This window comes from Natrix helvetica (genome assembly GCF_964273705.1).
Source record: "Natrix helvetica genome assembly, chromosome: 1".
In the NCBI taxonomy this organism is placed as follows: domain Eukaryota; kingdom Metazoa; phylum Chordata; class Lepidosauria; order Squamata; family Natricidae; genus Natrix; species Natrix helvetica.
Genome location: NC_138548.1, coordinates 170164734 through 170190284, shown reverse-complemented (window position 1 = coordinate 170190284; position 25551 = coordinate 170164734). Strand labels below are relative to the sequence as shown.

The window sequence follows — 25551 nt, the reverse complement described above, 5'->3', positions numbered from 1 at the left end:
CAGTTCAGAAATTGACATATCCAAGATAGCATGAACTAGTATAAAATAACCCAAAACTTATTGTCATAAAGCAGAATTATAACCATGTGTAAATCTGCTCACTGCCATAGCGGACAAGCAAGAAAGCCAACCTCCATTGTATCTAAATCTCTGGTCACAATTTTGAAAAGACTTGCTGTAAAAATATAGATATTAGTAGTATTATAGTTATGTTTTTAAAGCTGTCTAGCATTAAATTGGAGGTTACTGTTCATTGTTTCAAGTAATTTCACCTCTTTTCTAATGTTGTTTTTGCTTCTGAGAAATGAGGCAGTGCAGTACAATCCACGTGCCTCAGTACAAAATTAATGCCACTGTAATCACTTTGATTGCCCACAGGGATCTGCGCAACCTGGTTGTTGAGATGGTTTTATCTACTGATATGTCTGGACATTTCCAGCAAATCAAAACGATGAGGCACACTCTTCAGCAAACAGAAGGGTAAGTGGCATTACTTCATCCTTCCTTCTGTAGCTGCAGAAGGCTTGGTAATTTGAATGGCATCCTCAATCTGGAGCACGGCTTATTTTTGTAGAGAGATAATGAGAAAAATGTCTTTCAATGGACAGGATAGACAAAGCCCGAGCCATGGCCCTGATCCTCCATGCTGCTGACATCAGCCATCCATCAAAACTGTGGGTTCTGCACTACCGATGGACAAAGGCCCTCATGGAAGAATTTTTTCGACAGGTACTTTTCTCCATTATATTTATAAACATTTCACAAGCCATGGCAGATAGCACTAGCACTTAGACTTATATACCGCTTCATAGTGCTTGATAAGATTCTTTTAACCCTTTTTCCCTGTAAAATTTGTAAAATCAATAAAATTTGCAAAACAAAGATTCTCTAAGTGGTTTACAGAGGCAGCATATTGCCCCCAACAATCTGGGTCCTCATTTTACCGACTTCGGAAAGATGGAAGGCTGAGTCAACCTTAAGATGGTGAGGATCGAGCTGCTGACAGTCAGCAGAGCTAGCCTGCAATACTGCATTCTCACTACTGGGCCACCATGGCTTTGGCGCAGTGGTTAGGATCAGGCATTTCATCCATTTTATTTCTTAACTGGTTTTTATTCCAATCTTTTAATAGCCAATTAGTAATGTAAGTAATGTCCTATATAACACTTACATAAATTATTGAAATCATATCAAAAGAACAAAATGCAGGAGCAAAGAACAATTCAAACCTGGACATGCAGTGTGAAAGAGTCCTTTTCCCACCATCTGAAAGTTGACATACAAGGATTAGGAAGGCAGGGGGGCTTCTGTGATTGAAAAGACCCTCGCCCACTCATCTCCCATGTGATGATAGATATCTGGAGAAGGCTTTGCAAGGATGCATGAAGAAAAATACAATCCTTTGAACTATTTTGTGAAGTGGTTGTACTCACACTCAGATTCTAAGAAATGGGTGGGATTTTTGGAGGTGCCAAAAGAAACCATTTAGACACTTTGTTTGCCCCAAAGTAATCAAACTAAACCCTTTCTTTTATTTTGGAACAGTGCGTGTTATTTTTATAATCCAGCACAGTGAGGTTTCAAAGGGCACAGATATAGCAATTGTTATTAAATCAGGAATTGTATTGCTCATACATGTCACCTTTTCCATTCCCGTGTGCAGTAGGTTTAATATTTACTCATAGTTTCCTTCAGGCAAAATTCCCAATTAAATGCAAAATTATTGTTTAATTCAGCTCTCTGCAATTCCCAGAAAGTCCAAGCAGCATAACTATAAAGCTTGGAAAGACACCAAGTTTGGAATTTAGTCAGTTATTACAGTTGGATAAACGATGACTGGAAATACAAATCAAATTGTAATTTTAAAACATTATAACTGAACAGTCAGGGCATCACTGTTAATAGAAAACAGATTTTTGAAATTTATTTGTATTGCTTTTAAGATAATAACAGAAAAAGGAAAGGAACAAAACACTAACATAATGCAAATACATACACTTTCAAATAAATAGCACGTAAAAAGTGAAAAAGTGAAAAAACAACAGAAAAAAGAAAGAAACTAAATATAATACATCATTATGACATTTAACAGTTACAATTCTGTATATACTTATTGAATGTTAATATTATTCAAGTCCGTAAAGATTTATTTCTAATCCTTTTACTGTATATAGCTATCATTCTTCTACTATACCATATATTGTATATACTATACTTTATGCAAATGAGTACCTTATTTCATTACGCTTGCCCATACCAATTCTACATTATAAACAATCTGCACAAATGTAATCAGGTCTTCAATCCAATGAACAAGTAGAGCCATATATTTATCTTTGCAATGCTGTAATTTGGTTATTGTAAGGACACTGAGAATCCATTTACCTTGTCCAGAATTTGATGGAACACAAAACAACAACAACAAAAAGTCTCAGTTGACATACTAAAGAGAGTGTGTTGAAGGACATATAGCTGCAGACCCTGAGTAATCAAGAGGTTCCATCACTCACTATGACAGATACATCTCAAGAGTGATACTGGAAGCAATGAGAAAGGGATTACTTACCAATTTGTGTACCTTTTTTTTCTTATCTAGGTTGTATTGGCAGGTGTTTGGTTTTTAAGGTAAAGGTTCCCCTCACACATATGTGCTAGTAATTCCCAACTCGCGGTGCTCATCTCTGTTACAAAGCCAAAGAGCCAGCGCTTGTCCGAAGACGTCTCCGTGGTCATGTGGCCAGCATGACTAAATGGCAAAGGCGCACGGAGCACTGTTACCTTCCCACCAAAGGTGGTCCCTATTTTTCTACTTGCATTTTTTACGTGCTTTCAAACTGCTAGATTGGCAAAAGCTGGGACAAGTAACAGGAGCTCACTCCATTACGTGACACTAGGAATTCAAACCACCGAACTGCCGATCTTTCTGATCAACAAGCTCAGGGTCTTAGCCACTGAGCCACCGCGTCCTGGTTTTTAAATACTTAGGAACATATGTACATAGTTGTAATGGCTGAATGCTCACACTTACTTTGACTTTGACTTTGCTTTCACTTACTTTCAATTATATGTTGAGAATCATATGTTTTCTTCCCCCGACTTTAGGGAGACAAAGAGGCAGAGCTGGGGCTACCATTCTCTCCTCTCTGTGACCGGAAATCCACCATGGTGGCACAGTCCCAAATAGGTAAGGGCTGGTTTCTTTTAAAAAAAATCTTACAATGAAAGGAAGAAATGCTCGACAGAACAGGATTGGCTTTGTTAGGCAGTTCAACCTCCAACTATTTTTCAATATGCATTACTCGTAGAGAATAGAATCACTGGAAAAATTAGGTAGAGGGTTCAAAGTTTTTAACTACTGTTTTGGGATCCCAGCATGTTTTCTCAATTCTTGACACCACTGCTGGTGTAGATGAGGAAGGGGCTTCACAACGTACCTTTCTATATTGAGTTCAGTTTTTTGCTTGTTAGGTTCTTAGTGGAACATATTTAGTCCTTTGACAAGTGTTTTTTTTAAACAAAATGAAGACCAGACAAGAAGCACAAGTGCATTGTTCAGTACTGCCATGTCAGAGCTGTGGGCTGAATTCTGTTTCCAAGGGTTATTTCTTGTTTCGTTCACTAATCTGACAGAACATTGCCAACATGTTGTCAAATCACACCGGCAACACATAATAAAGAGTCATTTCAAGTATAAATCCAATCATACAAAGGTTCAGATGCTCAAGTCAAAATTATCTGAATTCATTTCAGTCATTTCAGTTTCAGCTTACAATCAGCCTGAAGGCACTTACTGATTTTGATGGCAACAGGATAGGACTAATGTGCCCCTTCTAATGTTGCTTAATCTCTCATTGTTTTTCTGTACAATCAGTCAAACTTCTGATCCATCTCCAATAATTTAGGTGGGAGAGGAGATTATATTACAATGGTTCTCCTCCTTCCTGAAGAGATAGATTTAGTTGTTTGTGGTAGGGGAGAACAGCTCAAGTCCTAGACACCTTAATTGGGGTCTACGTATTCCCTACTACTGTGTTTTCCTGAAAATATGACCTACCCTGAAAGTAAGCTCTAGCTTGATTTTTACACATGCATCCAATATAAGCCCTAACCCCCCACCCCCATGAGCCCTAGTTAAGACCCTGCCCACTCCATTGCACCTGGTTGCACGGGATGGGGAAAGGTGCATGGGTAAGGATGGGGGGAGGGTTGATCTGCTTAGCTGACACTTGCAGCCAGGCCTCAAACATCCTGACACCTGCCTCATCTTGCCAGCCCGCTTATCACCGCTTGCATGCAGTGTTCCTGGCTTCTGTTTCACCATCAGAGGCCTTTCCAGAAGACCTCTGATGACAAAACGGAGGCCAGGAGCAACATGCATGAGTGGCGGCAAGCGACTGCAGAAGAAGTGGTCCGGCAATGGGCTCCTGTTGGGCGGGGCTGTCGGTGCCACTGCCACAAGGTGAGTCAGTGGAAGACATCCCCCCCAAAATAAGACCTGGTGCTTTTTTTGGTGGGGAAAAATATATAAGACCGGATCTTATTTTGGGGAAAACGCAGTACTATTCAACATCTCCATGAAGCTTTTAGATGAGATTGTTGGGATCACTGGTATGCTGATGATACGCAACTGGATATCTTGATCCTGACTGAGTGATGCTGCTGAAGTGCATTGCAGGTGCTTGAAAGCTGTTTGGATTGGGAGGAACAGGTTGAGACTCAGATGCGTGGCTCTGAGTTCAAAAGATAGCTATTTCCAGTGAGATACTATCATTACTTTAAACAGGGTTCCATTCCTCCAGATTTGCAGTTTGGAGGTCTTCTTACCCTTACAACTCCTGCTTGAACAGCTGACAGATGTGGCTAAGAGGGTCTTCACTCAGTTCCATCTATTCCCCAAATGGCAGGCATTATTCACTGTCACTCATGCCTTTTGTCACCGCTTGATTGATGACTATTGTAATGCATTTTACATAGGGCTGCTTTTGAAAAGCACTGGAAAGTTACAGCTAATCCAGAATGCAGACGCTTGGGGTGGGCACTCCCTGAAACACTCATATAACACCTTTATTCCAAGAGCTACCCTATTTCCACTTGGTTGCAGGTGCAGTTCAAGGTGGTGTTTGTCCCTTTAAATATTTTCAGGGTCTGAGGCAGTGATGGCTAACCTTTTTCTTCTTGTGTGATGACCTCCCCCTCCCTCCGTGCATGCATGTGACACAATCACCCATCCACTCTGCTGCCCGTTATGGGCCTAGCAGACCTTCCTGCAGACTCTTGGGACCAAAAATAGATTCGGGGGGAGGGGAGGCTGCCACACACCCCGTGGCCCATTTTGGGCCTAGCAGGACTCCCTGAGGCCTCCTGGGACCAAAAATGTGGTGCGGGGGTGGGGGCACAACACACCTGCGTTCCCCCGGCAAGGGTCTCTAGCATGCACAGCAGAGACCTGAAAATCAGCTGGTCAGCAGGAGGCACATGCGCATGTGTGGTGATGCTGGGCTGGGGCGACAGCTTGCGTGCCCGCAGAGAGGGCACCACATGCCACCGGTGGCACGCATGCCATAGGTTCGCCATCACAGGTCTGAGGGATGCATATTTGTAGAACCATCTTCTCTCAATAAGATCCAGCTTGGTTTGCTATGTATCAGGTCAGAACTACAAGATTAGCAAGGCCATGAAATCAAAGAAACAAGGATTTCAATTTAAAATCCATATATATTGTAGGTATTGTAGCATCATCTTGAAAGCTTGTCAAAGTTTTTCTCTACCATATCTGATGCCAAAGACAATCTAGGCAGGGCCCTTTTGAGTTTCTTTCTCGTGTTTTCCTCCTTCTCATGACTGAGAAATCTTTCCCCATCTCTGAATGGTTCATTGTTCCCCTCTCAAGACAGACAACATTCTTTCATCTATTTCTCCCAATGTGAAGCTGTCGTCTTTTAGAGCCAAGGTACTGTAACATGCCTTTCAAACTACGACTTCCACCTCTGGAAGAGCATACTCCCTGCATGCAAACGGACTCTTCCCTCTCCTGGCTTTTCAGAAGCTGGTGGCAATCTGATCATTCCACTGAATCAAGCAAAATTGTCAGAGCTTTTTCCTGGGGCGGGGCATTTCTATACTATGGTTAAAGCTTTTAGCCATGCCCTCCATTGCCATAGGAATACTTTTAGTTTCCGCTTCCTTTCATTGTATGTATTTGAACCCCAATGGTATAGTGGGGAATTTGCACAGAGTTAGCCTTATACAAGTAGCCCTTGATTTACGACCGCAGCCGGGACCAGAATTTCCATTGCTGAGCAAGATGATTGCTAAGTGAGTCGCACCTACTTTTGCAACTTTTCTTTCCCGCTGTTGTTTAAGCGAATCACTGCACTTAAGTGAAACATGCAGTCGTTAAGTAAACCCAGCTTCCCCCATTGACTTTGCTTGTCGGAAGGCAGCTGGGTAGGTCACAAACGGCAACCACATGATCCCGGGACACTGCAACAGTGGTAAATACACGTTGGTTGCCAAGTGCCTGAATTTTGATCACATGGCCATGCTGCAGCAGTTATAAGCGTGAGGATTGGTTGTAAAAAAAATTTCCCCGGGCATTGTAACTTGGCTAAACAAATGTCTGTAAGTTGAGGACTCCCTGTAAGCCCTGCAAACGAGCAAACAAACAAACAAACAAAATGCTGGTTAGCAGAAAGCAGAGTTATAAGAGAGTCAGCATCGTGGAAGTCATTTCAGATGAAACATGCAGAAGGGGCTGCAACATAAAAACTAGCTGAGTTGAGGGACAAATACGGTGGTGGGATTCAGCCAGTTCGCACCAGTTCTGGAGAACCAGTCGTTAACTTTCTGAGCAGTTTGGTGAATTGGTTGTTGGAAGAAATCATTAGGGCAGAGAACCGGTTGTTAAATTATTTCAATCTCACCACTGGACAAATGTAACAATGAAATAAACCCTGATTGTTAGTGAACAACGCTGCGCTTTTCTTCACTCAGTGCTTTTTTTCCAGAAAGAGACCTTGCAGAATAATTACTTGATTAAGAAAATGAAAACCTATAAATACAAAAGTTGTGTTCTTCCTCAGCTTTTATGTTGTGAGCAGTGGTGGGTTTCAAAATTGTTTAGAACCTTTACTGTAGGTGTGGCCTGCTTTGTGAGAGTGGCTTACTGGCCATGTGACTGGGTAGGAGTGGCTTGCCAGCCATATGACTGAGTGGGAGTGGCTTGGCAGTCATGTGACTGGGTCAGTGGTGGGTTTCAAAAAAATTTAGAACCTCTTCTGTAGGTGTGGCCTGCCTTGTGGGAGGGGCTTCCTGGCCATGTGACCGGGTAAGAGTGGCTTGCCAGCCATGTAACCGAGTGGGAGCGGCTTGGCAGTCATGTGACTGGGTGGGCGTGGCCAACTTGTAAAATGTGGTGAAACTCACTTAACGCTCTTGCTTAACAACCAAAATGTTGGCTCAGAAACTCTGGCATTTGAAGCACGCAAGTCTTAAAGCTGTCAAGTTATAAGACCCTTGCACCCCTAACCCTTTAGAAAAAAAAACCCAGGGGTGTTCAAACTTGACAGCTTTAAGACTTGTGGACTTCAACTCCCAGAATTCCTCCTCTCGCTCTTCATCTTGATGATGTGCGGACAGGCGGGGGGAGGGAGCTGGAACCGGTTCTAAACGGCACGGTAGATTTGTGGAACCTCTTCCATAGAAGAGGTTAGAACTGGCAGGAACCCACCCCTGGTTGTTGGTCAACATAAAAATCACAGCCCTTGAACTACAGCACATTACATTCAGAATAAAATAAGTATATCAAGCTGGAGGCAACTGTGACAAGGCATCTCCTACATCGGACGCCATCTTAGATTCACGTCTGCTGAACTCTTTCTATTGCCGTACCCATTTTCCCTCCCTACTTCTGTGCACTATGAACAAAATACAACCAATCCCACTTACGAGAGCATACCAGATGGAACAAACAAAATGATTGTCTGTGGAGATTCTCAGTCTTCCAGGTCATGGTTGTTCCAAAGGGGCTTTTTCAGGAGGCAGCTGGACTTTCTTGATTTCTTTGAAGACGTTTCCCTTCTCACCCAGGAAGCTTCTTCAGCTCTGACCGGATGGTGTGGAATGGAAGGATTTATACTCCTTGGAGACAGCTGGTCATTTTTATTCTTTTAGAGAGTCGTTGAGTCAAACCTCAGGAGGTTTGACTATGTTCTCAGGGTCACCTGAGGAGTACAAATGGGTGTGGAGCCTTCTTGGCTACAGGATGTTTTCCTCCCTGTTGCAGACTACAGAGGAGCCATCTGCGCTTCAGTTTGAGATGCAGACAGCACAGACTCATCCCCGGCAGCCTGCGCCTGTCTTCACAGGGCAGAAAACATCCTGCAGCCAAGAAGACTCCACACCCATTTGCACTACTCAGGTGACCCTGGGGGCACAGATAAACCTCCAAATGGCCTCACCGACTCTCTTAATGACCAGCTGTCTGCAAGGAATATAAATCCTTCTGTTCCCCACCATCCTGTCAGACCTGAAGAAGCTTCTTGGATGAGAACGAAATGCCTACCAAAAAAAAAAAAAACCCCAAGGAAGTCCAGCTGCCTCCTGAAAAAGCACCTTTGGGACAAAGAAAATGGTTTAATTTTCAAAGAACTTGAGTAATATCTAGTGAAGTTCTGGCTATTGGCAGCATTTGGAAGGGAAGGGATGTTTTTTATTTCCTGGGTTCCCCCCCCACCCACCCAAAAAAAAGATGTTTGGAAGAATATTGGAGGGAGGAGACATCTGTAAAATGTCAGGAGAAATCAGTGAAGTCTGTCTCTCCAATCCCTTTTTTTTCTTGCACAAAATCTTAACTGGATCTTAGTGGCCTTCCATTCGTACAACGTCCTAGGTCAGGGGTGTCCAAACTTGGGAACTTTAAGACTTGTGGACTTCAACTCCCAGAATTCCCCAGCCATGGCTGGCTGGGGAATTCTGGGAGTTGAAGTCCACAAGTCTTAAAGTTCCCAAGTTTGGACACCCCTGTCCTAGGTATTTCCTACTTATATAAATGATGCTATTGGGGATTCCCATAGATGGGCTTTCTGTATTTCCCCTTCCTGCCATGGATTGAAACGGATCTTTCTTTAGTTTCCCCAGTGCCAACATCGTTGCCTCTCCTCATCCCACCCTTTCTATTGCTCTACAGGTTTCATTGATTTCATAGTGAAACCAACATTTGCGCTTCTTACCGACGCCATGGAGAAAATAGTTTTTCCTCTTATAGAGGAAGCATCCAAGTCTGAAAGTCCTACCTTTGTGACAGCACCAAGGTTTGAGGTTTTGAGTTGCTCGTTTGTTTTTTTCTTGTTTTCCTCCTGAACTATTTTGATTTTCAGAAACTGCAGTGATCCTGTTATAGCACTGCCATCTAGTGACAATATTTGCAATTGTTACCTATGATATGCATTCTACTCAACTCCGAAACGGAATGTATGAAAGGCAAAAGACAGGATGTGTTTTTTATTCTGGTTTTGCTTATTGTAGAGTAGAATGTTTACATTTAAATTGCTATATAGAAAATAGCAATAGCAATAGCACTTAGATGTATATACCTCTTCATAGTGTTTTTACAGCCCTCTCTAAGCAGTTTACAGAGTCAGCCTCTTGCCCCCAACAATCTGGGTCCTCATTTTATCCACCTCGGAAGGATGGAAGGCTGAGTCAACCTTCAGCCTGGTAAGGTTCAAAAATATGAAAGGAGGGATTGGAAGTCACATATAATCTGATTTTTCTAATCCTGAGCAAATTGCAGAAAAATCCTTTTACTGTGTGGATTATTTCCCCTCTTATTGTAATCCTATAAACATTGACTTTATATACTTTATCTGTCACCATCTGAAGTCAAAGGTGAATGTTTTGATTTAATATCATGAAACACCTTTAAAATGAATACCTCTGCTCCATTTTAAAGAAGGGGCAAAGGACTATACAGAAGTTAGCAGATGCTTTAGTTCTTTTAATCCAGTTCATTTAAACTTCAGTGCTATGTATTCTTTCCTGGAAACCAGTATCATTGAAATCACTGAGGCTTGTTTCTAAACTAGTTTTTTCCATTTGTAGTCCTCTGGAAACCTTAGTGAATTTCCACCTATAGAGGGAAACTTGTTAGAATGGTCGCTGTACTTTACTTTTCTTTATTGATTAATCCTTGGGCCATATCAAAGTGCAAAGTTCCAGACACAAATTATTACTAAAATCTGATAAAAACAATTTAAAACGGAATTGGATAAAATACAATTTAAAATGAAATTGGAATAAAATACGATTTAAAATGAAATTGGAATACATTGGTTGCTGTACAATGTGCCTAGGATCACATCACAAGAATGAATGAATTGATCCCAATATAGTCGAATCCTGCATTCTGGAAGTATGCAGCATTTTGGAGTGTAGCAAAATTGTGCTGCTTTTGTGTTTCCAGGCAGGTAAAGGCATCTTCATTCTAATCTAACTTTTCCCTGTCTTTGTAGTGAAAATAATACAGAAAGTACCAGCAGTGATGTAAACAAAAAGATAAGTATAAAAAATGCTGCATGTGTTGGTGGGACCTGCTCAGAAAACGCTTTGGCAATGGTGGATTTAAGAAGCTTTAAGGACAACCTATTCCGGAACATACAGGAAAACAAAGACAGGTGGAAAGATTTAGCAGAAAAAGGTATGTTTTCCCTTGCCAGTTCACCAATATGCAATTTCATCTTTCATCTGTGCTTGTTATGCCATCTTGGACATACTGAATAACAAGACTATATTTGCTAATGGTCATATAGATGAATGAAAACAAATAGCTTCAATACAGCAATTATTCACCATATGCAAATAGGGACACTCTTTTTTCTCTTTTTTTTTTGTCTCTTTGTTTTTGCAGAATTGTAGGCAAATTGCTATTTGTTCAATATTTCAAACAGCTGCATTTGTATGTTCAAGCCACTAGATGGTATATATCTACATCTTGTATCTTGCATGTCAGGAGTAGATAAAATTGGAATTGGATGGAATTGGAATATAGGTTAGAGAAATGGGCTGAGAATAAAAAGAGATCAGTTTAATAGACCCAAATGTATGTTGTTCATTTGGAAAAATTGATCACATGCACCTGATATCATGCCAATAGTTGGTGGGTTATATGTGAAAAGGATTTTGCGGTTGGAATGACAAGCTGAATTTAAACCAGATGAATATGCTTTTGGGTTGCAAAAAAACCCCAACCCCAAATCCAATTTAAGCAACATAAATAAAAATGTACTTTTCGAATCATAGGAAGTTAATAGTTCTGTATCCTGTATTGCTCCAGCTCCACTTGGTTCCTATGCTGGGATTCAAAGAAACTAAAAGTAAAGGATGGAAAGAAGGTCAGAAAAGAAGAGAGAACCAGAAACTAATTTTACATTTATTTTATTTATTTATTTTATTTATATTTGGTGCTTCTAGACCGCCCCCTCTCCCAGAAGGGACATGAAGAGACTGAGGGGGGACTGGGCAGTTACTTGAGGTTGGAAGGACAAAACTCTAGTGGACTTTCTGGTTCCGCTGCGTCAAATAATTTTGCAGCTCTCTTTTTATAAATGGACAAAGCTGGAAGCCGTGGTGGGATCCAACTAATTTAACAATTGGTTCTTCCTAATGACTGAGTGGGTGGCATCAACTTAATGTCCTTCATGTCAAGGTGGGGCGGTGCAGGCAAGCCAAAGCGGCGGTAGCAATGGCTGGAGCCTTATTCTTACCTTTGTGCAGCAAGAGCAATGATGATTCTCTGATGCCTCAACTCTTGCTGGGACTTGCGGGAAACAACAAGCAGCTACTTCCGACCTTTGTTGATGCAGATGGGCACAACTCCGCCCTGAGACACTGGTCTGCCACCAGTACCGCTGCCTCTTTGCCAGGGAGAATGGCCTCCATCCGCAGCCTCTTTGCCAGCGTGAATGATAAAGAAGAAGCAGCAGCAGGCCGTATGTGCTGGCAAAGAGATGAAGGAAGGTTCAGGCAGACAGGTAGCTGGGCCGCATGGGAGACAGCGAAGAATGGCCAAGGAAGGCTCGGTAGGGAGCTGGGAACTGGGAAGCCGGGGCAAAGGCAGGCAAGTAGGCTGGGTCACAGGGGCTACATGGTTGAGGCTAGAGAGCGAGGGAGCTAGAGAGCAGCAGCTGCTATGCCATGGCCAAGGCGGGCCAGGCGAGATAAGGAGTGACTGGGAAGGGTGAGGCGGGCTGAGGTGGGCCGGGACAGCCACCGTTACGATTAGCCGGTTCTCTAAACTGCACAAAAATTTAACAATCAGTTTGCCCAAACCAGTCCAAACTGGCTGAATCCCACCTCTGGCTAGAAGGGAAAGAATGCAGTGATTAGAGTAACAAGCTATTTTTTATACCAGTGTGATTAGTTGGCCAATAAATATTATCCTTGAAAATCCTGCCTATCGGATTGCATGGTGAGGAATAGTTGCTCCATTCTCTGTGTCTCTGTCTTCTCCTAGAACCTTTTAGGTTCATTGAGCAAATCAGTTTGCTCACTGAGAAAGAATGAAAGAAAGAAAAAGAGATTCAGATACACATTTACTGTTCTTTTTCCTAATCTGCTTGGCTCTTTCTTGTAACCTCTAACTTTGCCAAGAACGTAACTTCTTATGCTTATGTTCCATTCATTTTCAGATTAGTGTCTGATCTTCAATAGAGTCCCTGTTAATCTCTGTATGCCGTCTGCAATCCTTCAGCCCTTCCATTCCTCTGCACCCCCCAAATGAAAAACAAATACCATCTCACCCAAATCCTTAGTCATTTTCTTCATCTTGTCCAGATCTGTTTTACACTTATAGTAAGTGGGTTAGTTCAATTGACAGGACATTTTTGGGGGGAAAGGGGAATGACAGAACTCATCATCACATCCTAATGCAAATCTTGTGCCTTATAAACTTCCATCCGATCTTGGGCACAAGTACATCAGGGTGGAACCTGCCTCCTGATATGACTGCGGATGTGTCATGTTAACTTTGTCTTAGTTTGTTGGTGATGCCTATGTGAGCAAGTCTGAGACAGTCTGCTCACTCTTCTATTATCTGCTATTATCTACTATCGGGTATAACATGAAGTATTTCATATACTAGTTTATTATGTGCACAAGAGTAATATTCTGCATGCACACTTTTCAACTTTTTTTTAAAAAAAATGTTGCACAAGCAACACATCAATTCCAGAAGAGCCCAGCCTAACCAAGGAACTATATTAATAAGCCTGCCAAATCTGAAAAGGAAGTCAATCAAACGTGGTGGATTCTTCCATCTTTAGTTGGCTTTTGGAACAGTTTTCGATCATATTTATTTTTAAGCTGAACTAGGAGTTGTTTATTGGACAATTTAAATATGTTTTCTTCCCTCCCTGCCCCCCCCCCTTTCATCGTTCTGCTTTAGGAGAAGTAAATGGGAAATATTTCTAAAATTTATTGCCATGAAATCCTTGAAATTCTCTGCCTAAAATGTTGCAGGGCCCTTTAAAGGTTCTGCTGAATTGTTTCCATCCTGTTCTTTCAAAAATAAAGCAGTTGCAGGCATTTTTATACTTCATTGTAATCTACAGTCAAAACTTTCATCAAATCAACCCTCAAATCAGTTTAAAAAGAATGCTGCCAGTAAATCATAAATTTGAACTGAATTGGGCCAGTTACAAATCTAACATTCAAATTGGATCTTGATTGGGCCTATTAAACGTTGAAACAGTTGAACCTGGATGTGTTTAAGGCAGGCTGGACCTATGCCTATTTCCCCCCCCCCCCCTGAATTTTTTTTCAAATGAAATATTTTATGCTCATCATCAAATCCAGCTGCTACTTTATGTAGGAATTCCCCCTCCCTATCCTCTAAACTCATGAAACACTAGAATTCACTGCATCCTTCCTTAGAAAGTTCGCTAGACCCCAAAATGTTACCTGGGAGCCAAAATGGGGCGTGTGGAGACTCCTGGGTGGGGCAGGAAGGGGGTGGGGCCAGCCAGCAATTTAATAATCGATTCGCCCGAACTAGCTAAATCCCACCACTGATTCTGTAGTACTTTGCTATTAGCTATGTGATTGTATTTGTCAGGAGTTAATGTCCAAAATTATTGGATGGATCAGGTTGGCTGAAATAGGCCTTTGATCTGAAAATCAGCACATCTGATCTTATGTTAGTTACTGAACATGCTAAGCCCGGGGGTCCTAGCCATGTATTTAAAATAATGGCCAGACAAATCTGGGGAAAATACCACATGGTAAGAAGAAATCTAATATGTGTGTGTGCACGTTGTTCTCTTTCTATAGAAAAACTTGTGTGAAAAGATGGTAAGCAGAAAAAAAAAGCAGAAAGTTCAAAGCAGATAATATCTCAAAACTGGCCCCAAAAAGATATCAAGTGAAAAGAATCGGGAAACTGGTGATGCAACAACCTTTTTCAATAGAGTCTCATCCCACAGCTTTCTAGTCCTTCAAGTACATCCCCTCAGTTCTCTTCCCGATGCATCTGAACCTTCAAAACTGCAGGAAAAGGGTTCCTGTTTTTAATTTCCCCTATGTTGGATTTTTGTATCCCAGGTATTTAATTTGTTCCCTTTCAATGTCAAGCAAAGAAGTTTTGTTTTGTTTTTATCCTGGGCTTTCTTATCTAATTTATTTAATGCGCCTTTGGCGTTTAGTCATGCCAGCCACATGACCATGGAGACATCTTCAGACAGCGCTGGCTCTTCGGTTTTGAAATGGAGATGAGCACCACCTCCTAGAGTCAGGAACAACTAGCACATATGTGCGAGGGGAACCTTTACCTTTTTATTTGGAAGTAAGCCTCATTGACATCAAGAAGTAGACCTTCCCAGAGAAGTAAATGACTGCAGATTTGTCATTTGTTGAATGTCAAATCTTTTGCGATACCATGGTAACCTTTTCTAGGTAAATAGTAAGGATTCCCACCTTTTTATGGCTGAGCCATTCACTTTCTATTAGAAAGTACCTCCCCTTAATTGCAGCATTTAATATCATTAGAGTCCCATAGGCCAAGCCATTTATACTAAAAAAAAACTTGACTTGGGTTCTGTTGAATCTGGGCAACGAGAGACAGACTGCGGACACGAAGTGACTTAACAGCTCTTTATTAGTAGTAATAGTGATCCAGCTTGTTTGGTAGTCGGAGGGTCCCCCTTTTATAGGGATTGGGCACGCCCCTCGACCAATCAGAGGGATACCTGTTTCCCGCTGTAGGAGCGGACCAGAGGGAAGACTTATCCCGATATATGTTAATATCTAACACCCCTCCCCTCCTAGATGGGACGTTACGATAGGTAACGTAGTCCTTTAGGTAGGTGGGTGTTTGTCTTGCTCGGGAGGAACGTCGTAGTTCGGGTTGGGTTGAAGTGGTTGCAGGACGGGGTGTGGGTTGGTTCGAAGTAGTTGCAGGATCGGGTGCTTTTTCTATTTCCCGTTCTGGAGGTCTTGTGTCTTCGCTGCTCGGGCGTTCAGGAGTTTGTTCGGCTGCGTTGCCTGGAGGTTGCTCAGCTGCGTGCGTGTTGTCTTGTTCCACGCTTGGCTCGCTGGTGTCGTTGTTTCCTGTGATGGAGTTTTCTTGTGGCTGACTCTCTGTAGACAGGAAGCTTTCGTCTTCATTTCGAAGGTTGGAGTGTGCTAGGCGACCCCGAAGTTGATCGATGTGCCTTTTCCAGTTCCGCCCATCTTCTAGCTCCAGCAAGTATGATCGTGGACCCGTGATGCCAATGACCTTTGCCGGCATCCACAATGTCCCCCCTGTGTAGTTGTGAGCGTATACTGAGTCCCCTACTCTGAAAGACCGGATCTTACTTGTGGAGTCTGGGGGAGCCGTGGCGGAGTAATTCGGGTGGAGCCGGTCCAGGTGAGACCGTAGGCGACGGCCCATGAGTAGTTCAGCGGGGCTCCTACCCGTCGTTGCGCTCGGGGTAATGTGTTGAATGAGGAGGTAATGGTCAATGCGTGTTTGCCAATCACCTGGACCCATCCTGGCGAGGGCCTCTTTTGCGAATCGCACCATTCTCTCCGCCTGTCCGTTTGATGCTGGGTGGAATGGCGCGATGAGGGCATGCCGGATTCCCAACCCTGCTAAAAATGTTTCAAAGTGCATGGCCGTGAATTGGGGCCCGTTATCGGATACGAGGAGATCTGGCAGGCCATGGGTGGCGAAGAGTCGCCGTAGAACCTTTATGACTGCCTCTGCCGTGGTTGAAGTCATTAGGACTACATCTAGCCATTTAGAATAAGCATCTACAACTATGAGGAAGGTCTGACCCTGGAATGGCCCTGCGAAATCGATGTGTATTCGCGACCAGGGTGCCTTGGGTTTCTCCCATTCCGTGGTGGGCGCTTCCGGGGGTGCGGGTCTCGACTCCTGGCATGGGTCGCAAGTGGCCACCCACTCCTCTATTTCTTTGTCCATGTTTGGCCACCACACGTAACTTCTTGCTAACGCCTTCATCCTCACAATCCCCGGATGACCCATATGTAAAGCATCTAATACATTTTTTCGTAGAGCATAAGGAATAACAACTCGATCCCCCCACAACAAACATCCCTGTAGTACTGAGAGTTCGTCCCGTTTTGACCAAAACATTTTGAATTCCGGGCCCACATTTCCCTTCGGCCACCCCCTCCAAACCCAAGTTTGCACTTGCTTTATTAAATTGTCTTTAGAAGAGAACCTTGCAACATCGTAGGAAGAAACCGGTCCCGAATCCAAACAGTCAATGAGCAATACCGGTACTTCTGGAGTGGGGTCTGGCAGAATGTCGGGTAATGGGCAACGGCTGAGTGCGTCTGCGTGTCCTAAAGTGGAGCCCGGTCGATGAATTAACTTGTAGGAGTACGCAGCCAGGAAAACAGTCCACCTGGTCATGCGTGGAGACAGGGAGACCGGAGTGGGGTGGTTTCCCGCCAAAAGTCCCAACAGCGGTTTGTGATCTGTAATCAGTTCAAAATTGCGGCCGTAGAGGTATTCATGGAAACGTTTTACACCAGCTACGGCAGCCAGCGCTTCTCTGTCCATTTGGCTGTAGTTCCTTTCGGCCGATGAAAGAGTTCTGGAGTAGAAAGCGATGGGTGCTTCTTTTCCGTCGGGCATCCTGTGGCTGAGGACTGCTCCAACTCCGAAAGGCGATGCGTCGCAGGTCAAAACCAGCGGTAGGGTCTGACTGTATTGAACAAGCAGTGAGTCAGTGGTGAGCAGGCGCTTTACCCCGGTGAAAGCTGCAGCTTCGGATCGTCCCCATTTCCATGGTGCGTTCCTCTGGAGTAGACGGTGTAGTGGCTCAGCAACGGTCGCCTTCTGTCTCAGAAAAACGCTGTAGAAATTAAGTAATCCGAGGAAAGCCTGCAACTCGGTCTGATTTCGTGGTGTGGGGGCGTCCTGGATCGCCTTAATTTTCTTTGAAGTGGGGTGTATTCCCTGACCATCAATTCTATAACCCAGGAATTCTACGCTAGGCACGTTAATTTGGCATTTTTCCTTTTTAAGGCGGAGACCCTTTTCTCTGATTCTGGCCAAAACAGATCTGACTCTTTTGTTTAGTTGCTCCTCGTTTGCAGCGGACACCAAGATGTCGTCAAAATATGGGACGACTCCCGGTATCCCTTGCAACAGTCGTTCCATGACGCCCTGGAACAATCCTGGGGCAATACTCACGCCGAATTGTAGCCGGTTGCATTTAAAAGCTCCCCTATGCGTCACTATAGTCTGGGCCTCCGCTGTGGCGCTATCAACTGGCAGTTGCTGGTAAGCTTGTGCCATGTCTAACTTAGCGAAAACTTTTCCCGGCCCCAACGAGTGCAATAAGTGCTGTACTACGGGCACAGGATATGCGCTCTGTTGTAGCGCGACATTAATTGTGCATTTATAGTCCGCGCAGACGCGGACTGATCCGTCTGGTTTGACTGGGGTCACGATAGGTGTTTCCCAGCGCGCGTGATCTACCGGCTCAAGGATCCCTTGTTCCACTAACTTATCTATCTCCTTATCTATTTTTGGGCGGAGTGCAAAAGGCACTCGTCTTGGTTTAAGTCGGATTGGCGCCACATTTGGGTCTAAATTAAATGATATTGGTTTGCCCACATACTTACCAAGACCGGGGCTGAACACATCCTCGAACTCCTTAAAAATCTTTTCAGCGCTGCTGTTTCTCACGGCGTTGATTCCGGTGACTTCTAATCCCAGGGCTTCAAACCAATCAAGCCCCAGAAGGTTCTGCAATGGCGCGCTGGCGATGGTCACGGGCAGCTGGGCTTCGATGTCCTTGAAACGGATGCGGAATGTGCCTTGGCCCACGATGGGGACTTGGTTTCCCTGGTAGTCTCGTAGCAGGACGTCTGGAGTACGCAGTTGGCTCTTTCTGAGGCTAGGGATAGCCTGTTTCATGGATGCCCATGAAATGATCGTCAGGGTTGATCCTGTGTCAACTTCTAGCTCGCAGGGTGAGCCCTCCAAGAGGACTGTGACTTTCAGCCTTTTGGGCCGCTTAGGGCGGACCTGATGTATCGTGGTGAGATACGTTCGCAACTCCTCTCTCTGGGTCAACTCTATCTCATCGTCAACATCCTGAAAATACTCTTGTTGAGCGTCTTGATAGAACGCTCTTTCAGCTCTCTGTGTGTATTCTCTCTGGGGATACGCTCGCTCACTTCCTTGTGAGTAGTCTCTCTGGGAATACGCTCGTTCAGCTCTTTGGAAATTTTCTCTCTGGGTAAACACTTGTGGATTTCTCTCTGGGCGCCCTTTTTGATTTCGCCAAGCCCCTGGGTTGGGCTTCTGTTGGCGGTACATGGGTGGCTGCCGTGAGGCAGGGACTCCGCTCCGGCACACTCGTGCGATGTGCCCAAGTTTGTTGCAATGCGAACAAACAACGTTCCTGAACCTACAAGTAGACCTGGGGTGATTCCCTCCCCAGCTTGCGCAGGGCGGCAAACGGGATCCGGGTCTCCCCCCAGGCCTCACGTGACTGCTCTGCATTAGGTGACTGTCCTCGAACTCGGGATTCTCGTAGTCGGGGCTTGTGTCCTCGTAGTGAACTCTGGTTTGCCTCGGTGCTGGCTGGTTTACGCTGGCCCCTCGTTGTATGGTCACCGATGATTTCTCCGCTGATTCTGACGCTCTTGCTTCGTTTAACGCTGTCTGTAGGGTTAAACTCGGGTTTGCCAACAGCTTCTTTTGCAACGAAATGTCTCTTATCCCACAGATGAGCCGCTCTAAGATGTGTTCTTCCAGATCCCTGTATTCGCAGTGAGCTGCTGCTTTTCGTAGGGCTGCAACATATTGATTAACGGATTCTCCCGCCTTCTGAGTCCTCATGTTGAATTCCTTGCGGCAGACATGGCTGGAAGGTTTTGGCGCGTAATGGGTTTGCAGAGTCTGTTGCAACGTTGTCCACGATACTGCTTGTATTGGAGTAGGCGCGGTGAGGTCTCTGGCCGTATTGAAGACTTCTTTTCCGCAGTAGCCGAGGAAGATGTTTTTCTTCCTCGCATCGGTGATCCCCGTGTATTCGTTCGCTTCGAGGAAACACTCGAAACGAATCATGAAGGCTTCCCATTCGTCGTTTTCTGGGTCGAAAGGAGCGGGGGGAGCATGCATCGCCATCTTCTCTGTTTGAATTTGCCGCGCTGCGGTGATCTGAGATGGCTGTCGGAATTGCTGCCGAATTCCTGGGCTGGATCAAATCCGGAGATTCTGGAGGTAGCGTTCTTCGTCCTATCTGTCTCTCAATCCCACCTTCGTCGCCAAATGTTGAATCTGGGCAACGAGAGACAGACTGCGGACACGAAGTGACTTAACAGCTCTTTATTAGTAGTAATAGTGATCCAGCTTGTTTGGTAGTCGGAGGGTCCCCCTTTTATAGGGATTGGGCACGCCCCTCGACCAATCAGAGGGATACCTGTTTCCTGCTGTAGGAGCGGACCAGAGGGAAGACTTATCCCGATATATGTTAATATCTAACAGGTTCCATTGCAATTTAACATTAATTTCAGGAGAAACTTCCCAATAGGAGAAGTTGCAGAATATTGCATTTCATTATCTTGGGAGGTTATGTTGCTTGCATGGCGTGAGAGAAGGCTCTTGATAATGCACTTATACATAATTAGCTTGGATTAGAAGCATCTGGATGCATTCTGGAAGGAATGTTCATTATATAGCTGATCTCCAGGGAAATAATTGCTTGTCGATGGAAATCAGTCCTTTATAGGTTACTTATTTATGTTTAATATATCCTAATAAATTTGGGACAAGGCCCTGGAACTGACCTGGTGAAGAAATTTACTCAATCTTAAATCTATTCGATTATTTTCAGTGGGGCAAGGGAAAATTACATCCTCCAAAGGATTTAAATGTAACCATTTTTTTCAGTGGTTTTTCAAGATTCCTCAACTCAGGCAGCTCTGAGAGCTTTACTAAGGTGAGGAATGGGAACCTATAGACACATATATTAAATGGTGTAATTCCAGTTTGTGTCAGATTCAGAATTACAATAGACATTGCCAATTTGATGTCTATCTAAATAAAATAAATTTGTTTTCGAAGATGGACTTTGCACATTTCTTCTTTGAATGGGTTTCATCACTTGGAAACCTGACATTCAAAGCATTTCTTGTCTATATAAACATTGGAGGACAGGTCTGACAAAGCTATTTTTAAATAAGTTGGACAAGCTATGACATGTACTCCAGCAATGGAGAGAATTTAATTTAATTGACATCCCTTTAAATAACTGATACTTTTCAAATCCCAGGAAAAAAAATATAATCCAAATAATGTGCTGAGAAAAACAATCATTTAGGGAATCTTCTCCCCACTTCACTTGTTGTGTAATTTTGTACATGAAAATTTATACAATCCAATCAAAATGTGTAAGGGCTAGAGGGGATGGTGTTGAAGGACAGAGGGAAGATCCACTACCAAGACAAAGATCGGACAAACAAGACTTTGAACCCAAGTCAAGAAAGTGGCTTATGAAAATGCCTCAGAAAGACCCCCTCATCCAACATCAGCAAGCATTGCTGGCCCAATTGACAAAAGAAAGCTCAGGGTCGTATTAGTTGGAAACATGCAGAAGATGCCTTCATCCTACAATGGATACACAATGGCTAAAATGATGATATACATATACCCTGTTTCCCTGAAAATAAGACCTCCCTGGATATTAAGCCCAATTGGGCTTCTGAGCACATGCGATTAAAATAAGCCCTCCCCCGAAAATATTGCAACACAGCAGCAGCCATGAGGTCACCATGCTCGACGCCTCCTGCACCTCAAAAATAGTAAGACCTCCATGAAAATAAGGCCAAGCACTTATTTCGGGGGTCAAAAGAAAATAAGACCCTGCCTTATTTTCGGGGAAACACGGGTACATATACGTACACATACACATATGCAGGCAGAGACTTTCTAATACTCTTTCTCACAGCTTTACTATGAACCTGGTCACCAGAGAATCTCTTCCCTAATAAAAGGAAAGTTTGCAGTTGCTTCTTCAAATTCAAGGTCTCTTGAATCTTTACCTCTTACAATTTCCATACTTCTCGAGGAGCTCCACTCTAAGGTTTTTGTGGACAACATGTGCTCCGATTGTGCTCCTCTGCTCTAAATCCTGAGCCACACAGGTCACACTGCACCAAATTAAAGGTGAACAGCATTTAGAAAGCCCATTTGTAGCCATTTCTGTTTCTGAATTTCAGGTGAGCCTAATCTCAATGAGAATTCCAAAGAGCCACTGAAAGAGCCAGAACTCTAAGTCAACAGTACCTTTGTTGCTTCTGCTCATTTTCAGACTAAGAGGTAAGTGATCCCAGTTCTTCTCCAAATATGGTTACCTTCCTTTCCTTCTCTATGCTTCTGAAAGGAAGAAGGGTTTACTTTGTTACAAGAATAAACCTTTACTAATATATTGAGAGTCTTACCATTGTGGTGCATTTATCCACACAAGGAAAAGGTGACGTAAGGTCAAGATTTTCCATCATCATCATCATCATCATCCAGGCCCTAGCATCTTATGAATCTGTATTCACATTCACTATCATTACACTTTAAGCCAGTATTGTCGAACCTAGCACCGGCAACCAGAAGAGCAGTTCCCTGGCATTCATGCGCATGCCAGGAAGCTAAACTTCCAGTTTCCGGCGTGCACATGTGTGCCAGTCAACTGGTCTTCTGGTTTCTGGCACGCATGCAAATGCAAAGCATTCGCATGCATGCCAGAACCCAGAAGAGCAATGGGCGACGGCTGGCATGCCCGGAGAGATGGCTCTGCGTGACACTTCCGGCACACGTGCCATAAGTTCCCCGTCATGGCTTTAAGCTGTGATTTTAAAAAATAGGTTGTTTGGCTGCAACCTTTCCCCAAAAAACATCTTACTTTGTTGCTCTAAATTTAACAAATGTCATGAACTCACAAAAGCTGATGCCTTCCAATAAAATTTGTTAGTTGGAAAAGGTGCTACCAGGCTCCTCCTGTCAGCTGGAAAAGATACTTTTTGTCCTTGTATGTTTTGAGAAAATTCTTCTGCTAATGAATCCCCTCTGGAGTCCCTGACTTTTTCCTATGGCAGGTGCAAACCCCCAATATTTGAGCCAACACCAGCTCCAAGCCCAACCAATCTTAAAGGTATGCCATTCAAGGAGACAGCCAGATGATGCCTGGAGGGCACTTTCCAGGATCCCAGCAAGCCATCTTCTTTTCAGTTTCTCAGGAGAATCCCACCCCGCAACATCTTCCCATTCCATGCTGTTCACTTTCCAACAGACTCTAGACCAAGTTGACACATCATGCTGAGCTATGATGTGTTTTGCTTCATTTTGGTTTCATGTCAGAATAAATAAATAAATAAAAACACCCTGCTTTTCTCAAAAGACCATTGTGAAGTAGAGCAGAGTTAACATGAACTATGAGGCCAAACCTTCAGCCTTGCTCCTGTTTACAATTCTGCCCTTATACTTTTGTTGTACCTCTTATATGTAGCATTCTCAGTTATCAAATCATTTTCTTTTTGTCGGTATAGAGAGAACCGTGTATCCTAAAATTACTTATTCCTTGTCTCTAGTTAAATGCCTAAAGTTTCATGCAAGAACAAATCTCCGAAATGTCTTCTCTCTCATACCACTGCAGGATGAACTGAACAGCAAGAAAGTGTCTTCATTCTACACAAGGCTGCTATCTTTTCTATGTATCGCTACCAAGGAATGAGCTGATAATTCCAGGCATTGATTGCAGCTATCAAGAACTTATTTGACTTCTTCTTCAGTTCTTCTATTATCCCTTAACATAGCTGGAATACATCTTCAGCCAAAATATTTGTTAGACACACACACACACACACAGAGCCATATTGAATGACTGCTGAAGGGAGGAAGTGCCTGATTAGCAGAAACTTTATGTGGGAGCTTCCTCTGAGCAGATTGCCTCACTTGGAGATGGTTAAGAGGACCGTGGACTGGATCTCAAGGTGCAATTAGTGTAGACAGCTGCAAGCTGCTTCTCTGCTGTCTTGTTGATTTGTGACATATCCAGATGTACAGATTTCTGCTTTTATAGAAATATGTGGTAGAGGGGTTAGAAAAGCTGCACTAAAATACCAAGAATTGTAGAAAGCCGCTTGAATAAGTAGGGATAGTTTTATAGGTATCCAATGAGGTAAACCTCTGGTCTTTTACATAACCAGCCTTATTTCTGAAGGGTATAAAAATATCTATTTAAAACTAGTAAAAACACGGCTACATCAAATTGTATGAGAAGATTAAATGCTAGTTGCTGGGTCTCAGATTCTTGGAAGAAGCCATGACTTAGCAGCTAAGCATGTAGGAGGGTCCATGATGCGAACTCTGCTGCCAGAGAAAAACCAACTTGAGACGTCAGGGTTGTACGAGAGACCTCAATCTAGGAGCTTGCAAAACTGCTGCCAGCTAAAGTTCTAAAGCTCACTTTGTCTCTTTTTAAAAGCATTCATATTGCAGGCCATCTTGGTAAATATGCCAAGGGAATCCTGTATGGAATTTTTAAACACACCTGAAGTTACTTTCGCCCTGTAGACAGAAGTCAGCTGGAGCCTTTCTCTCCTTCCTACTGAGGGAAGCGGTAAAAACCAAGAAATGACAAGAGCTCTGCCTGCTTCTTCTGGCTTTCTCCCTTTGGAGCCAGTTCCTCTCCACACTTTAGGGGAGGCTAGAAAGCAAGAGCATCCATCCCATTACAAAACTTAACGTTAAAAGGGGTCGCTAAAGCCATATATGAGCTGTGCCTATTAGATACCAGCGAGTTGATTTGAAGGAAAGCTTGGGTGAGTGGATCAAAGTAATGATAATACTTTTTTAAAAAGCATGTGGCAACTCTTTCTGTCAAAAAGGCAGAGCTTGTATTTAGCATTGACTTTGTGTGCCCTATACCACAGTGGAACGACCTTTGGAAGAACAAAACTGTCTGAAATGCTCTATGATGGAACTTACACTTTTGCTGAAGTGTTTTCTCTCTTTTTGCCCTACATGTGAATGTGCCTATGTATGTATACGTAGTCCTGAGTACATACCCATACGCTGCTACTATCAAGTGGCACCAGGGATTTGGATAATTCACTGTGTCTTCATGGTCTCACCAAATTATTTTCCCATGATTAAAAATAACCATTCTCATGAATGGCTTGCATCAAGAAGCTTCAAGAGATATCTATCAACCCACAGGAATATATTCTTTCATTAATCCTAGGGATTTCTCAGGAAAATACTTGTAGAGTCTTCAACCTGGAACCCCCATGTGGAAAATGGAGATGTCCACTTCTTCTGGGGCGAAAAGAGGATTTCTTGAGATTTTTTCCTTGTATGGGAATGTCCAGCAACAGCCAAGAGATCTCCAGTTTTATTTTGGAAGCCCTCATATAATGCCTTAATTATTTAGGATTAATCTCTTTTTCTTTTAGACAACTGCATGCTTGTAGTCATCTCGCCCACCGAATGGTAGGGCAGTTCAAATTAAAGCTTTGCCAAGCATGAGTCTTCAACAGGAAGAAAGGCAATTATCTTCTGTCAAATACGATGCAGTTTCAGCTGTAATTCCATATAAATGCCATTGTCTGCCTCTGGTAGATGTACTGTAGGTTTCTCTAAAAGCATTTGCCATAGCATCTCTTGGGAGAGGCTCTTTGACAAGAAACATTTGACCTCCTATTGCTCTCTGAACATTGAGGCCGATGCGGTAGGAATGTACATTTTGTGGCTTTTGTTTTACCATGAAAATTGTATGTAGTGTTATGCTACCAATGAAAAACCACAGCAGCTACTGAGCATAATCTCATAATTTTGATTTTTGCAGAGGAAAAGCAAATGCAGTGGACTCAATCCCATGAAGATCTGTTTTTGCATAGTCTGTTCAGGGTTTCCCCCTCTATGTTGCCTTACGTTGAAAAGGTCATATTTTCAATTGGGTCAAACAGATAAAACAAGCAAGGTATGGGTAGTGACAGATCTTAGAATCCTAATTCAAAGTCATTCTCTTCCATTTT

At 43.3% G+C, this 25551-nt stretch overlaps 1 protein-coding gene across 3 annotated transcripts in view; it reads left to right on the top strand.

Annotated features, from left to right (window-relative positions):
• PDE1A (phosphodiesterase 1A) overlaps positions 1-24624 on the top strand; it is a 188057-nt gene extending 163433 nt beyond the window's left edge. For all 3 annotated transcript variants that reach the window (XM_081940930.1, XM_081940932.1, XM_081940931.1), the window contains exons 9-15: positions 379-480; positions 609-729; positions 3103-3184; positions 9188-9311; positions 10512-10696; positions 21742-21841; positions 23169-24624. In XM_081940930.1, the coding sequence (XP_081797056.1) occupies positions 379-480; positions 609-729; positions 3103-3184; positions 9188-9311; positions 10512-10696; positions 21742-21797 (670 nt within the window). In that variant the 3' untranslated portion in view covers positions 21798-21841; positions 23169-24624. The remainder of the gene's footprint in view (positions 1-378; positions 481-608; positions 730-3102; positions 3185-9187; positions 9312-10511; positions 10697-21741; positions 21842-23168) is intronic.
• Positions 24625-25551: the final 927 nt, after the last annotated feature.